The following is a 14034-nucleotide window of genomic DNA, read 5'->3' as shown; positions in this document are numbered from 1 at the left end:
CGTAAGGAAATTGTTTTCAGCTCTTAATATCTCCGATTTTTCTCTCTGAAAACGTGAGATCTAAAAGTGGATTATAAAACCCTTTTATAGGACTTGGTTTGAACGAAAATCCTTCAAAAATATCTTTATTTTTTAATTCTTAAATTAAGGGATAAAACTCTCTTTTTCGAAAAACAAACTTTATCTTTTTCCATCTTTATCTTTAATCTCAAAAAGATAAGTTTTCCATATTAGATTTTCTTTTTAACTCAAATTATGTTTTTATCAAAAAGTATTTTCCAAATCTTTTTAGAAAACTATTTTACTTGTTTTCTTAAAACACGTTTTTCTGAAATTCTTTTCTAAATCACGTTTTTATAAAATTCTTTTCATAAAACACGTTTGTATAAAATTCTTTTCTAAAAACACGTTTTTTATAAAATTCTTTTCTAAAACATTTTTTTATGAAAATCTTTTATCTTATTTCAAAAACTAATTTCCTTTTTATATAGACATATATATTAATACAATTATTTATTTCCTTAACTCTAAGAAAATAATAATTATACTAATTTTATATTTCTATGTTTAGCACATAGCATGTCACTTAGTTCAAGCATATTACATTTGTATATAAAGTAACTATTCTAAGGAACATATAAACTTGGACTTCATTCTTGATTCTTGTTTTTCTCAAAGTCTTCATTTATGAATTCATTTCTTCATGCATCTGTTTCAACTATTACATACTTTCATACTATAACATATTATATTAATTTTCATCATCAAAACATAACATATTACATGCACAACAAATTCCCCCTTTTTGATGATGACAAACCATAAATATTATATTGTTGAATAATCACTTGTTCCCCCTCAAAGTATGCATCATTAATCACATTAGGGAAAGTAACATAATATCATTTGGAAAGTAACATAATATCATTCACGTACTTTTTCACAAGTAACTTGGTAACCAAGATAATTTCATTCAATAGTCTAAGTATTATACCCATCTTCCCCCTTTTGACATTATCAAAAAGGATAGCATCAACATGTTTAGCGAGTCAAAGTGAGATATAGTCACTAAAATACTTCAAGTAGCTCAAGCAATAAATACTAAGGATGCTGGTGCTATGTCATAATCCAACTCACAATCCGAAGTCACTAAGCAAAAATATAATCCAACTCACAATCCGAATTTATGAAGTAAGAAATAATCATGAAGGATCATGGTTAAAAGCTAAGAATGTAAGATGGAGATAGGTAAAGCAAGCTTATATATTTGAAATGGCAATTGGCTCAACAAGTGCCTAAACCCTTTTTCATATTCCGCAAATAAACATCATAAGACTTTCTTCACTGTGGCACTGTGTGTGCCACTGAACAATCTATTTCCTTTCAAATATAACTAATCTTCGGATATATTGGAATCCAAAATGATGATCTTCAAAACTTTGATAATATTTTTTCCATCTATGAATTGAACTCTAAGATTTATCTAACACAAGTGTCTTACTCTCTTCTTTTCCTTTCTTCTCTTCTTCTTTTTTTTTTTTTTTTAAAGAGAGTCAGACCATACAATAATACTAGAGTTAATCAATAAGATATCAAAGGTGAAATAAGTTAATTCGAACCTCATTTTCTTCTAGATACATCTCATGGCACTGTGCCCCGCACAGTATGAAACAATACTTTTATTCTTTATTTCAAGCATTAGTGTTTCTTCCAACCTTTTCATGTTTCCCCTTAACTAATGCGTCTTCTCCTTTCACTATCTTATTAATATGTCTATGCTTCATATACCATGAATCAAGATTAAAAACACTTGTTGAACTTTGGATGAATATGTGAAGAAAAGAAGGAATAATAGAGGAAATGAAGATAAGGTGGGACATATGAAAGAAAAAATAATGAGGCACAAATGTCAATTTCATGAATAAAAATCAGAATATTGGGCTAAAGATCAAGCTTGCTATAGGAGAAAGAATTTGCATTTCATAGCTCAAAAATTCGGCAACTTAGGATCATATAGCTTATTAGTTCGGCAACTTAGGATCATGACATTAGGACAACATCATTAGACCATTACGAGTCCTTTTATATCAAGTGGACCTTTACTCACAAAGCTTCACCAAGACATGCATCAATAACACTCTAATTAACATATTTAAAGGAGGACAATAGGCATAATACTCAACTAATTTCCAGAAATTAATCCCAAAGCCACGAGTTATCTTGTAAAAGGTTCATGCATGACATTCAACATAATTACCTTGATCACACAATTACTTATCAAACCACTTACCACCACCACATTCTCTATGGAGTGTGTTAAAGATTTGCCGACGTTTCAAATATCAATTTATCCCTTTTTGCTATTGCCAAATAATCACACACCTCCATGGTAGGCTACTAGTGAGAGGAATTGAGATTTATCACTAGTCATGTGTCTTGAGCAACCATTGTCGAGTACTATAGGTGCTTCTCTCACTTTCCTGCACAAAGAATCACTTGTTAGTTTTAGGAACCCATATTTGTTGGGTCCCTTTTTCTTACGTGAGCATCAGTATGTCTTTCCTAACCCATATTTGAGTAACATGTTTGATATTCTTTGAAATTCGATTTTTCTTTTTGTTGCAGTCGTCAATTAGGTGACCATTATTTCCACAAAAATTGCAAATTAGATATTCAGGAAGGCCCACGTATTTTCTCTTTCGGAAGTCTCTCTCGTAGGTCCTGCACAGAGCCTGGCACTGTGCGGCGATCAGTGTATCCTAATCCAGTTTTGTTCATGTTGTTTGTGGTGCTAGTTAAGTATTTAGAGCATTCATTCCATTAGTCCATTTTCATGCATCTTACGAGCAATGAAAGTTGTGATTCTAAGAATTGACTGAGGTATTTAGATCACTACTTCTTTTTCTGGAAATCTCTAAGTCTCTTTTAACTTTTCAAGATCTTCTCTTAACTTAGCATCACTAGGCAGCATTAGTGGAACAATCTAGATTCTGTCTTGAATTTTTAAGTTCAGCAACTTCGTGATTTAGTGTTTCAATCTGTTTTTCAAGACACGTTTTTTCAGTTTCAAAAACAGTGGATGGCACTGTCGATTTTTATGTCATCAGCCAGGGTTGTTTTTTCGTGTTTTAGTATGTGTATCTCAATATCTTGCTCATCAATCCTTTTCAACAGTGTTTTATTTTCTTTCAATAAATCCTTTTACTCCAACTCTAATCCAACCTTTAGCTTGGTCAAATTTTTTATTTCCTTTTTCATGATATCAAAATTATCATTCATGTTTTGACAATCATCAATTACGTTACCAAGTAGAGTGACAAGTTGACTTTTTGAAAGAAGATGAATTGAAGGTTTTAAGGAAGTTAGGCTTACCTCACTGTCTTCTACATCTTCAGAGGGTTCGAACTTTTAGCCATTAAGCATAGATGTGAGTCGTCCTTGCACAGTGCGTCTTCAGTGTTTTCTGTACAGCATTCAGACCAGTTTGGCCTCGTGGCACTTGCCACGCTCTGATCTTCGTCAGAATCCGAATCTCCCCAACTGCCGCAATCATGCTTTCTTGAACTCTTTCTTCGATGCTCTGTTTTCTTTAGGCTTTTCATCATCCCATAGAGGCTTCTTTAATCCTTGATCAACTCACCACACTTGAAACAACCAGATTAGTAGCACTTTTCTTAGGTTAGAGGTAGTGCTCTTACCTTTGAAATTTTCATCTTTGCTAGGATTGTTGTTTTTGTTCTTTTTGAGAAATTTTTTAAATCTCCTTGTAAGAAAATCAATATCATCATCACTATCACTATTTTCAATTTCCAATTCAGTTCTCAAGGCTATACCTTTACTTTTTGGTTCATTAGTTTTAGAATCTAAGAAAGTTCATGAGTCATTAAAGACCAATAAGTTGTTCTAGTGAGAGTTTAGTCAAATCTTTAGCTTCTTGAATAGCGGTTATTTTTGGGAGCCATCGATTTGTTAAACTTCTTAACACCTTTCTCACTAAATCTTCAAAAGTATATGTTTTCCCTAGAGAACGTAATTCATTAGTGATTAGTGTAAATCTAGTGAACGTCTCTTTAATAGATTCGTCCTTATTCATAACAAACAATTCATATTGTTGGACAAGTAAATCTATTCTACATTGTTTTACCTCATTCGTACCTTCATGGGCCAACTCTAGTGTGTCCCGAATTTCCTTAGTAGTAGTACATGCCGAGATTCTCGAATATTCATCAGGTCCAATTCCAGATTGGAGAATACTCATAGCTTTGTAATTCTTTTCAGCTTTTCCATAGTCAACAGAGTTGTAATCATCTTCATCCTTGTCGATCAGATTTCCTTCAGTATTTTGACTTGAATAGGAATAGGTCCATTCTTTATGATTCTCCAGCATTCAAAGTCAGAACCTTGAATGTAAATCCTCATCCTAGTCTTCCACCATCCGTAATCCTTTCCGTTGAAAGTAGGACACTTGGAGTGCCTGTCACGATAGTCATCTTGCGTGTTCATGATTTCTATTCTCTAGATATTAGTCTTATGAGAAAAGCCTGCTCTGATACCACTTGTTGGAACACAAGGTGACACTCAAGAAGGGGGGGTTGAATTGAGTGACGAAATTTGATCGATTTTCGCAAAACCTTTGTTATTGCACAGTGTCAGCACTGTGCGAACTAATCGTAAATCTCTGATTTGAGTTTTTGCGAAAACTAAAACTTAAATTATGTGGAATTTGATGCACAAACATAGAATATAATGTGGTTCAATCTCACCTCTGAGATCTACGTCCACAAGAAACAAAAACTCTTTTATTTCTTTAAATCCTAAAATATCAACCTCTTGATACAATAAGACTTCCCTCACGACTAACTCTAGTAGTGACCCCAACACTTAACTCTAAGTGTTGATACTCTCTATAATGGTGAAATTACAGAAAGAAAACGATCCTCAATTGTGTGCTTCTTAGTCAAGCAATTTCGAGGACAATTACAATCGTTGAATAGTTACTTGAATCTGACTCAAACAGTGCTATACTCTGTGCGTAAGGAAATTGTTTTCAGCTCTTAATATCTCCGATTTTTCTCTCTGAAAACGTGAGATCTAAAAGTGAATTATAAAACCATTTTATAGGACTTGGTTTGGACAAAAATCCATCAAAAATATCTTTATCTTTTAATCCTTAAATTAAGGGATAAAACTCTCTTTTTAGAAAAACAAACTTTATCTTTTTCCATCTTTATCTTTAATCTCAAAAAGATAAGTTTTCCATATTAGATTTTCTTTTCAACTCAAATTATGTTTTTATCAAAATTATTTTCCAAATCTTTTTAGAAAACTATTTTACTTGTTTTCTTAAAACACGTTTTTCTGAAATTCTTTTCTAAAACACGTTTTTATAAAATTCTTTTCATAAAACACGTTTCTATAAAATTCTTTTCTAAAAACACGTTTTTTATAAAATTCTTTTCTAAAACATTTTTTATGAAAATCTTTTATCTTATTTCAAAAACTAATATCCTTTTTATATAGACATATAATATTAATACAATTATATATTTCTTTAACTCTAAGAAGATAATAATTACACTAATTTTATATTTCTATATATAGCACATAGCATGTCACTTAGTTCAAGCATATTACATTTGTATATAAAGTAACTATTCTAAGGAACATATAAACTTGGAGTTCATTCTTGATTCTTGTTTTTCTCAAAGTCTTCATTTATGAATTCATTTCTTCATGCATCTGTTTCAACTATTACATACTTTCATACTATAACATATTATATTAATTTTCATCATCAAAACATAACATATTACATGCACAGCATAAAGCACCAACCTGAAAAGAGCTTTTGATACAAATTACTCATATTTTTTGCCTTTACTTTAGTCTGCGACTTATCAATCCAAGGGATCTTCTATTGATGGTCTTTTTTACCTCAAGATGCTTTGCTAAGCAATTGACCCCTTGGACATTCCAAACAAGCAAGCTATCCATTCAGGAGATTCCCATCTCCTATCTCCTGCCCCCACACCTTGGACACATGGAACTATGCCCGCCATAACTTATTCATCTATCACTTCCAAATCATCAAATGAGTTATTGACAATAATTGGAGCTGATGTTTGTTCAACTCGTCTAGTTCTCTTGGTCACTTCCTGAAATCCTATAAGTGGTATGGCATTACAACTTTCTGTACAACATTTGGTCACTTCATTTATGAATTCATTTCTTCATGCATCTGTTTCAACTGTTACATACTTTCATACTATAACATATTATATTAATTTTCATCATCAAAACATAACATATTACATGCACAGCATAAAGCACCAACCTGAAAAGAGCTTTTGATACAAATTACTCATATTTTTTGCCTTTACTTTAGTCTGAGACTTATCAATCCAAGGGATCTTCTATTGATGGTCTTTTTTACCTCAAGATGCTTTGCTAAGCAATTGACCCCTTGGACATTCCAAACAAGCAAGCTATCCATTCAGGAGATTCCCATCTCCTATCTCCTGCCCCCACACCTTAGACACATGGAACTATGCCCGCCATAACTTATTCATCTATCACTTCCAAATCATCAAATGAGTTATTGACAATAATTGGAGCTGCTGTTTGTTCGTCTAGTTCTCTTGGTCACTTCCTGAAATTCCTATAAGTGGTATGGCATTACAACTTTCTGTACAACAGGTGGTTGCATAGAAGGTTGAACTACCAATTCTGCTCTTCATTCCTGCCTCTAAACATGCTTCTTACACATATTTGAGAGATGTCCGTCCCATCTTCTTACAAACCTTACATGTTACAGGGTTTCCAATCATAAGATTAGATGATTCAGACATTATCTCAGTATTAAACATCTGTAGAGTTGGAACTGGATCAATTTCGCGAACACTGCTCTCTACTACACCACTACAACCATTCCGAGAAGAATCTGTGAGTGCTTCAACTGTGTTTGTTAAATATGGGCCTGGGCCGCACCCATCACAAGAAGATAGAGTCCACTTCACAACACAAAGGAGGTTCCACCTTAAAACCATATGGCAATAAGGATAGTAACCCCTTTGCATTATAAAGTGAACGCATCTCTCTTATTTAATCAATGTGGGACACTCACATATGTGGTGTGCGCTATACATCATAGCTTCAACAGTGTTGAATAGCTCGAATTCCTCATCCTACTATACTTGTTCGAATGGAACTTCATAGCTGAAACTCCAAGAATCTCATCCATCGACCTTGTCTTCTTCGCGTTCGAATCCAAACTTGGACCAGAAGGTTTTTTGGCACTAGTATTTGATGTCTTCTGGACTTTTTAATTTCTCGTCATTGCAGAGAGAATTCTAGAGTGAGAAAACCTCTAGCTTGGAAATGTGAATTTTATTTACTCAAATTTGTGTATAGAACATGTCAATTTTTGGGAATGTATCAATCATACTCCTTTATGTAAGCCAAAATTTCAAATTATTCTTTTTACGACATATACTCAAACTTAAACCATAAGTTAGGGGAATGTACGTCCAAAACATGCATTCTAAATTGCAACTTTGCTATAATAATACCCTTTTCATAGAAAAAAAATAAATGTACTATGCAAATAATAAGTCCAGCTGCTACAAGATTCTTCACGTTCAGCAGCCCTACGTGGCTAAATTATTCCTTAAAATTAATCTTTATTAGCTTTGGCTTCATATAAATAAGAACAAAAGCTCAGGAGATTTTTACCAACCTAGCGAAACATACTTACACAATTAGGATAAAAAAAATGAGATTGGCTTCACTTTCTTCGATGCTCTCCCTTGGGCTCATCCTAATGACTCTTGTTAGTCATTGTTATGGACATGCGCTTAGAGTTGGGTTTTACAATGGCAAGTGTGGGGGACGCAATATCGAGAAAGTCATTTACGGAATAGTTAAGCAGAAGATTGTGGAGGATGCTGATATTGTGTCCGATCTTATTCGTCTATCATTCCATGACTGCTTTGTTCGGGTATGCACGTAACTCAATTAAGTTCTATTTTTGTTAGTTTACTCAAAATTTATGCATATGTAGATATGGTTTGATGCTATGCTAATTTATTCGATTGTCAAAAGGGTTGTGATGCATCAATTTTCCTTGAGGGAAAACATACAGAGCAAAAAGCACGAGTAAATCGTCGTCTTGGTGGAATTGGAGATGTGGGTGAAATTAAGGAAGTCGTAGAGAAAGTTTGCCCAGGAGTCGTATCTTGTACTGATGTCCTTGTTATAGCTGCTAGAGCTTCTGTTCACTTAGTAAGTTTATAATCGGTATTACATTCACATATGTTTGATTCTTAGTTTCTTTTCTAGCTTTAATTCTACTTATCCATTTTTATGTGTGCCTGTTATGTAACAATGTGAAGGCGAGAGGAAAATGGTACGACGTAGAAACAGGACGAAGAGATGGGTTTGTCTCTCGAGACATTGAAGCAGAAGCAACCCTTCCCCCTGCAACAATTCCAGTGGATAAAGCCATTCAATTGTTCGCTCAGAAAGGACTTGATAAACATGACTTTGTCGTCCTTTTAGGTAAATGCCCATAAATCTAAATACGTAAACCTCATAAAATCAACTATATTTGTATGTAAATTGTATGCCCCCTTTTTCCTATTGATTGTGGCAAACTTTGTAACTTATATTGTTAGCTAACAAATTTAGCGAGCTTTGTAACTTATAGTGATGAGAAAAAGGACAAAGGTGAAAGGAAGTACTGCCTCCGTTTCCTAAAGATCTTCCCTCTTTTCGTTTAAGTGCATGTTCAAAAAATCTTCCCTCTTTTACTTTATTTCTTATTTGAAATTTTTTTTCTCCTTTTTACCCTCTTATGTCTCTATCATATAGTCCACCATTACATTATTAATTCAATTTTACTCCCTTTCTCTCTTCTACTTTAACCCCTTCTTATTTGTTTATATATATTGACCCCTTTTTCTCACCTACTTTACCCACCCCACACCTCCACACAATGAATCTTCCTTGGTATCTGTAAAAACAGTAACAAGGAAGATCTTTAAGAAACGGAGGTAGTAATAACTTATTTCACTTTTTTACTAAAATGACTTGAACTATTTTCATTTAACAGGTGGACATACGGCAGGAACTGCACACTGTCACTCATTCAAAGAACGTTTGTATAATTTTCACAACACCCACAGACCAGATACAACTATAAGTCCATCACTACTTGGACTCTTGCAAAAAACATGTCCTCTTAACGATATAAAAGACGAGGAAACATTCCTTGATCAAACTCCGAAGAGTCATTTCAAGATTGATAATGCTTATTATAAGCAAATTCTAGCACACAATGGTACTTTAGAGATTGACCAAAACATGGCATTGAGTCCCTTGACTAGAGGCCACGTGAAGAGGCTAGCCAACCATCCTTACCATTTTCTGAACCAATTTGGTCCAGCCATGGTTAAAATGGCTCGAATCGGAGTCCTCACTGGCCACCAAGGGGAGATCAGAAGAACTTGTGGCTCTGTAAATTAAACTTGTTTTAGTTCATATTTCATACCATGCACTTCAATTTTATTTGATTTATTGTTATAGTGGGTACTGGGTATAATTCATGTTGTCGCGACTCGCGAGTATAAAAGATGAATTGATCTTGAATTTTCTGAAATTTTTGTATTGAGCCGTGTTAATAAATTACCTTTTACTACCTCTATTTCCTAAAAATCTTCTCTCTTTCTGTTGAAGTGTTTTCAAAATATCTTCCTTCTTCTACTTTATTTCTTATTTGAAATTTTTTTTCCCTTCTAATCCTCTCATGTCCCTGTCATATGGTCCAACATTACATTATTAATTCAATTTTACTTCCTTTCTCTCTCCTATTTTGACCTTTTTTTTTATCTGTTTATTTATCTTAAGGGTCTTGCTAACGGACACCAAAGGACATTATATAAGAAATATATTGTTCTACTTAATTACTCATATTTATATAAAATAATAGAATAAGGTATAATTTCAATGCAAAATATTTAATGTTTTTCAAAAGAAAAGGGGAAAACATTTAATTTTAATGCAAAGCACTTAAATGTATTGCATTGGAATTATACATTATTATATTATTTTATATAAATATGAGTAATTAAGAAGGAATATCTTTATAAAATGGAGGTGGTATCTAGTATGTGATAATCACAGATGACCTGTCTGAGTTACTGAGTGTTGCATGAGCGAAGAGATTATATGAGTAACCCTTGTTGACTTCTCCTAACTATTTTATTTTTGTCTCTTTCCCCGCTTACTTCCTCCCTAATTAATTTTCTGTTTTCCTGGTAGTTTTGGTTTGTTGCTTCTTTTGTCTTGTTTTTTCTCTTTATTTTGAATGTATTTCACATTTCCACTGAATTTAAAAACAAAAATCAACTCTTCTATTGATAGTGACTCATCTTTCAAAATTAGAACTTCAAACAATTGAAATCTCCCCCTCTTGCATACACATGAATATTTCCGTAGTTTCTTGATATTGTAACAGTTTTTTTTTTTGACATAAATTGTAACAGTTAAATGATGTATGATATAGATATCGTTTCCTTGTTCAGGTGTCCTAAAAAACTTTCAAATATAGTGTTGAATTAAATAATATATTTGAGAAAATAAGAATGGCTGAAGAAAAACACACTGATTTATTGCTTTCCCTAACTAAATAATAAAGTACAAATTGAAAATTTATAGAAAAAAAACAATAATAACTAACCCACTTAAACTTATGCAAAACAAAATCACGTCCCTTCCTAATTTTTCTTTCCGTTAACAAAAAAAAAAAAAAACAAAATCACGTCCCTAGCTACTAACACCTATGACCATTGACCCACTAACTATTACATCCTAATAATATATGCTACTAACTTGCTTAACAATTTAGAGTTACTAAACCACTAACAACGGACTTGAACTAATTAAAGACCCACGCACATCCATACTTTGAAGCACTATTACAACCAATACACCCCCTTGCTTCAAAGAGCATGCATCACTACAATGTAAATCACTTGTTACATTCAAGATAGAACTACAATGAAGTCACGATTTTAACTCGACACTTTAATCTCAACATGAACTCGTAACCACACACTTGACTCAACTTTAGAAGAGTTCTTCTTCGACCTTTTGAACAAAATTGGTTTGTTCACCACCTTGCTCAACTCTTTGTTTATCCCAACACTGGTCTTCTTTGTGACCATACCTCTTGCAATAATAGCATTGAATTCTACTCATAGATTGACGTTGTCCTTCAAATCGACCACGACCACCACTTTCTTCACGACCTCGACCTCGACTGCCCATACCCCGACCTCGACCCAGACCACGACCATCTTCATAATGCCAATCGTTTGACATTTTCCCCTTAAATTGAAAGGCTTTCTCCTTGACATTTTCATCTGACCTTAAAATTCTATCTTCATGGGCTAAAAGGAAACCCATTAACTCATCAAAACTATAAGAGGACATATTTTTTAACTCCTCAATTGCAGCAACAACATGATTGTAATATTTTGTAAGACTCCTTAAAACTTTTCGCACCACTGTTGAGTCATTAATATTTTCACCAAACGACCTCATTTATTAACTACTAGCTTTTTCTGCACGCTATACGTGCGGTGACATTTTAAGCATAACTATTACTCACTGTTAGAAGAAATGAAAAATAAAATTATGAAGTGCGTATTTATATTCACCTTCACTCGGTGAATAAGAAGTATTTAAATACTTACAAATAGTATCTAAGAACATTTTTAAAGTAGCTATAAGTGATTAAATTGCATATGCAAGTAATGAAAAAATTGAATTTGTTTCGGAGTTTGTATTTGTGATTAATTTTGTATATGAATTGTCTTTGTAATAATGAGAATGCCATTTTTTTTTTATTATTTGTAGTATTAATTTTTGATAAGTTCTTGATTGCAAATTTTTTTAGTTGATTAGATCTAAATTTAATTTGATACTCTATCATGAAATAAATAATGAAATCTAAATCTACAAAGAAGAGCATAATCAAAGGAATCAATGAAAGAAACTAATGAAACTCATGAATGAATGAAGAAGAATAAAAGTTAGGATTTTTCTAAAAAAAATAGAGAGGAAAAGGAAGAGAAAACTAAACTAAACCTAAAACTATAAGAATAACGTCTGAAAGGAGGAGGCGAGACAAAGAATAAAAAACTAATCTAAATAATATTCATTAACCTAATATGATTAGGAAAGTCATTTAAAAGATAAGGAAAGTCTTGAATATATCATTAAATGGGCGGATTAGTGATCCGCGTGTACGCATGGCAAATTTCAGCAGAAACATCGCAATCTTCCGAAAAGCATAACTCCTTGAACAGAAGTCTCCTCAGGACATACCACCTATCGTTGGAAAGATCTTCAAGTCTAGTTTCCAAATCTACTTGAATTACTCGATTTAAATAAGCACATCAAAAGTTATGATCAGAAGAGCAGACGTGACTCCTTTTTCACATTTCTTCTAATGATTTTTCGCTTCGTTTTTTGCTCAAACTTGTACTATGACATATCCATACGATCCTTATTCATTGTAAACTTTTTCCAAGTGCTCCTAGTCCACAATTTTAGCTAATCATACTTCAAATACGTTCTCAATGCCTGAAATTCATAAAAAAACAAGAGAGCTTACCGAATAGGAGTAGAATAACATAACTTAAGAATACGATGCAATAATGAACCTAAATATGAAGATAAATGCTCTAAAATGCAACCCAAATGCACCTAAAAACTATATATAAATATGACTTATCAAACTCCCCCAAGCTAAACCATTTCTTGCCCTCAAGCAATTAGACATAGACATCGGAAAAGTTAGACAACCTACAATATAAGACTACAACAGGACTAAACACTCCATTGAAAACACAAGAGATATATAATCACTACACAAATCAAGCATCAAAACAAGCTCGAAAAAAGCTTCATAGCATGTCATGTATCGCAATCGACTCTCCAAACATACCACATATCACCTCTTCCAAACTGTATTTAACCAAACACGACATACCTTACTATAGTTATGTGCACTCAAATCTCTCATGTGTTTAAGGGTTAAATAATGACTCTCAACCTAAATAAGTCGACTCAGATGAAACAAATACTCTTTGAATTTGACATTTTGACTCACTTAATACTCAACAATTCAATACATGATGATCAAGAGGACTTTTAAGGGTTGTAATGGGGTTGAGGTCGGTCAAAGGTATGGAAAATAGTTTGGGAGTGGTGGTGGAAAAACCAAGATGGGGGAGCATCATATAACTGAAAACATGATCAAGAAAGGTCACAACAACTCCGTGCAACAACCAACAATCTCCAAATATAATCAACAACCTTTTTCACTCAAGAAATTCAATCATAACCCTTTTTATATCACTTTATTCACAACTCTTTTTCACGTATTTTTCATTTCATTTTTCACCTTTTTTGTGTTTCTTTTTTACAAACTTTTATTTCAATATTCAAGCTCACTAAACATATTTTTTATTCTTCTAACCACAAATAGAGCACTTCAATTCAATACAAACCAAACCAAATCTAATACTCGCTCCCCCAAGCTAGGATTGAGATAAGAATCAAATGAGGCCAATGGCTTGTAGTGTAGGTATCAATCAAACAAAGTCATAAAAGTTTCAGCGGGGCTAGAGGAAGAATAATATGAAAATAAGAATAATCTGGAGCTAAGATCATCAAACGAAACGCCTCAATCATATCAAAATGTATGCACTATCAAATATCAAGGAGTACCAAGTCAAAGTCAAGATCAATGCAACAACGAGGAGCTAATCACACATGAAAGAACATAACTGACACAGATACGTCAGTTTATCAGGCCCAACCCTGATCTTTTTGGGGCCCTAGGCAAAATAGTAGATTGGGGCCCCTTCGAAAAATGCAACTTATAATATAACAAAATATAAACAAGGAATTCAGCAACAGCAAGACTGCATACGAGATGGACTCCGAGTCTTCGACAAGTAGATAATT

The 14034-nt window shown here is 33.2% G+C and overlaps 1 protein-coding gene across 1 annotated transcript; it reads left to right on the top strand.

Annotated features, from left to right (window-relative positions):
* Positions 1-7646: 7646 nt before the first annotated feature.
* Positions 7647-9535, top strand: LOC104908461 (peroxidase 57-like). Its single transcript, XM_048646230.1, has 4 exons — positions 7647-7996; positions 8101-8280; positions 8391-8556; positions 9110-9535. The coding sequence occupies exons 1-4, from the start codon at positions 7772-7774 to the stop codon at positions 9520-9522; spliced, it is 984 nt and encodes a 327-aa protein (XP_048502187.1). The 5' UTR covers positions 7647-7771; the 3' UTR covers positions 9523-9535.
* The last annotated feature ends 4499 nt before the right edge of the window (positions 9536-14034 follow it).

Source organism: Beta vulgaris, chromosome 6, assembly GCF_026745355.1.
Source record: "Beta vulgaris subsp. vulgaris cultivar EL10 chromosome 6, EL10.2, whole genome shotgun sequence".
Taxonomy (NCBI): Eukaryota; Viridiplantae; Streptophyta; class Magnoliopsida; order Caryophyllales; family Amaranthaceae; genus Beta; species Beta vulgaris.
This window is presented reverse-complemented; position numbering and strand designations above follow the sequence as displayed.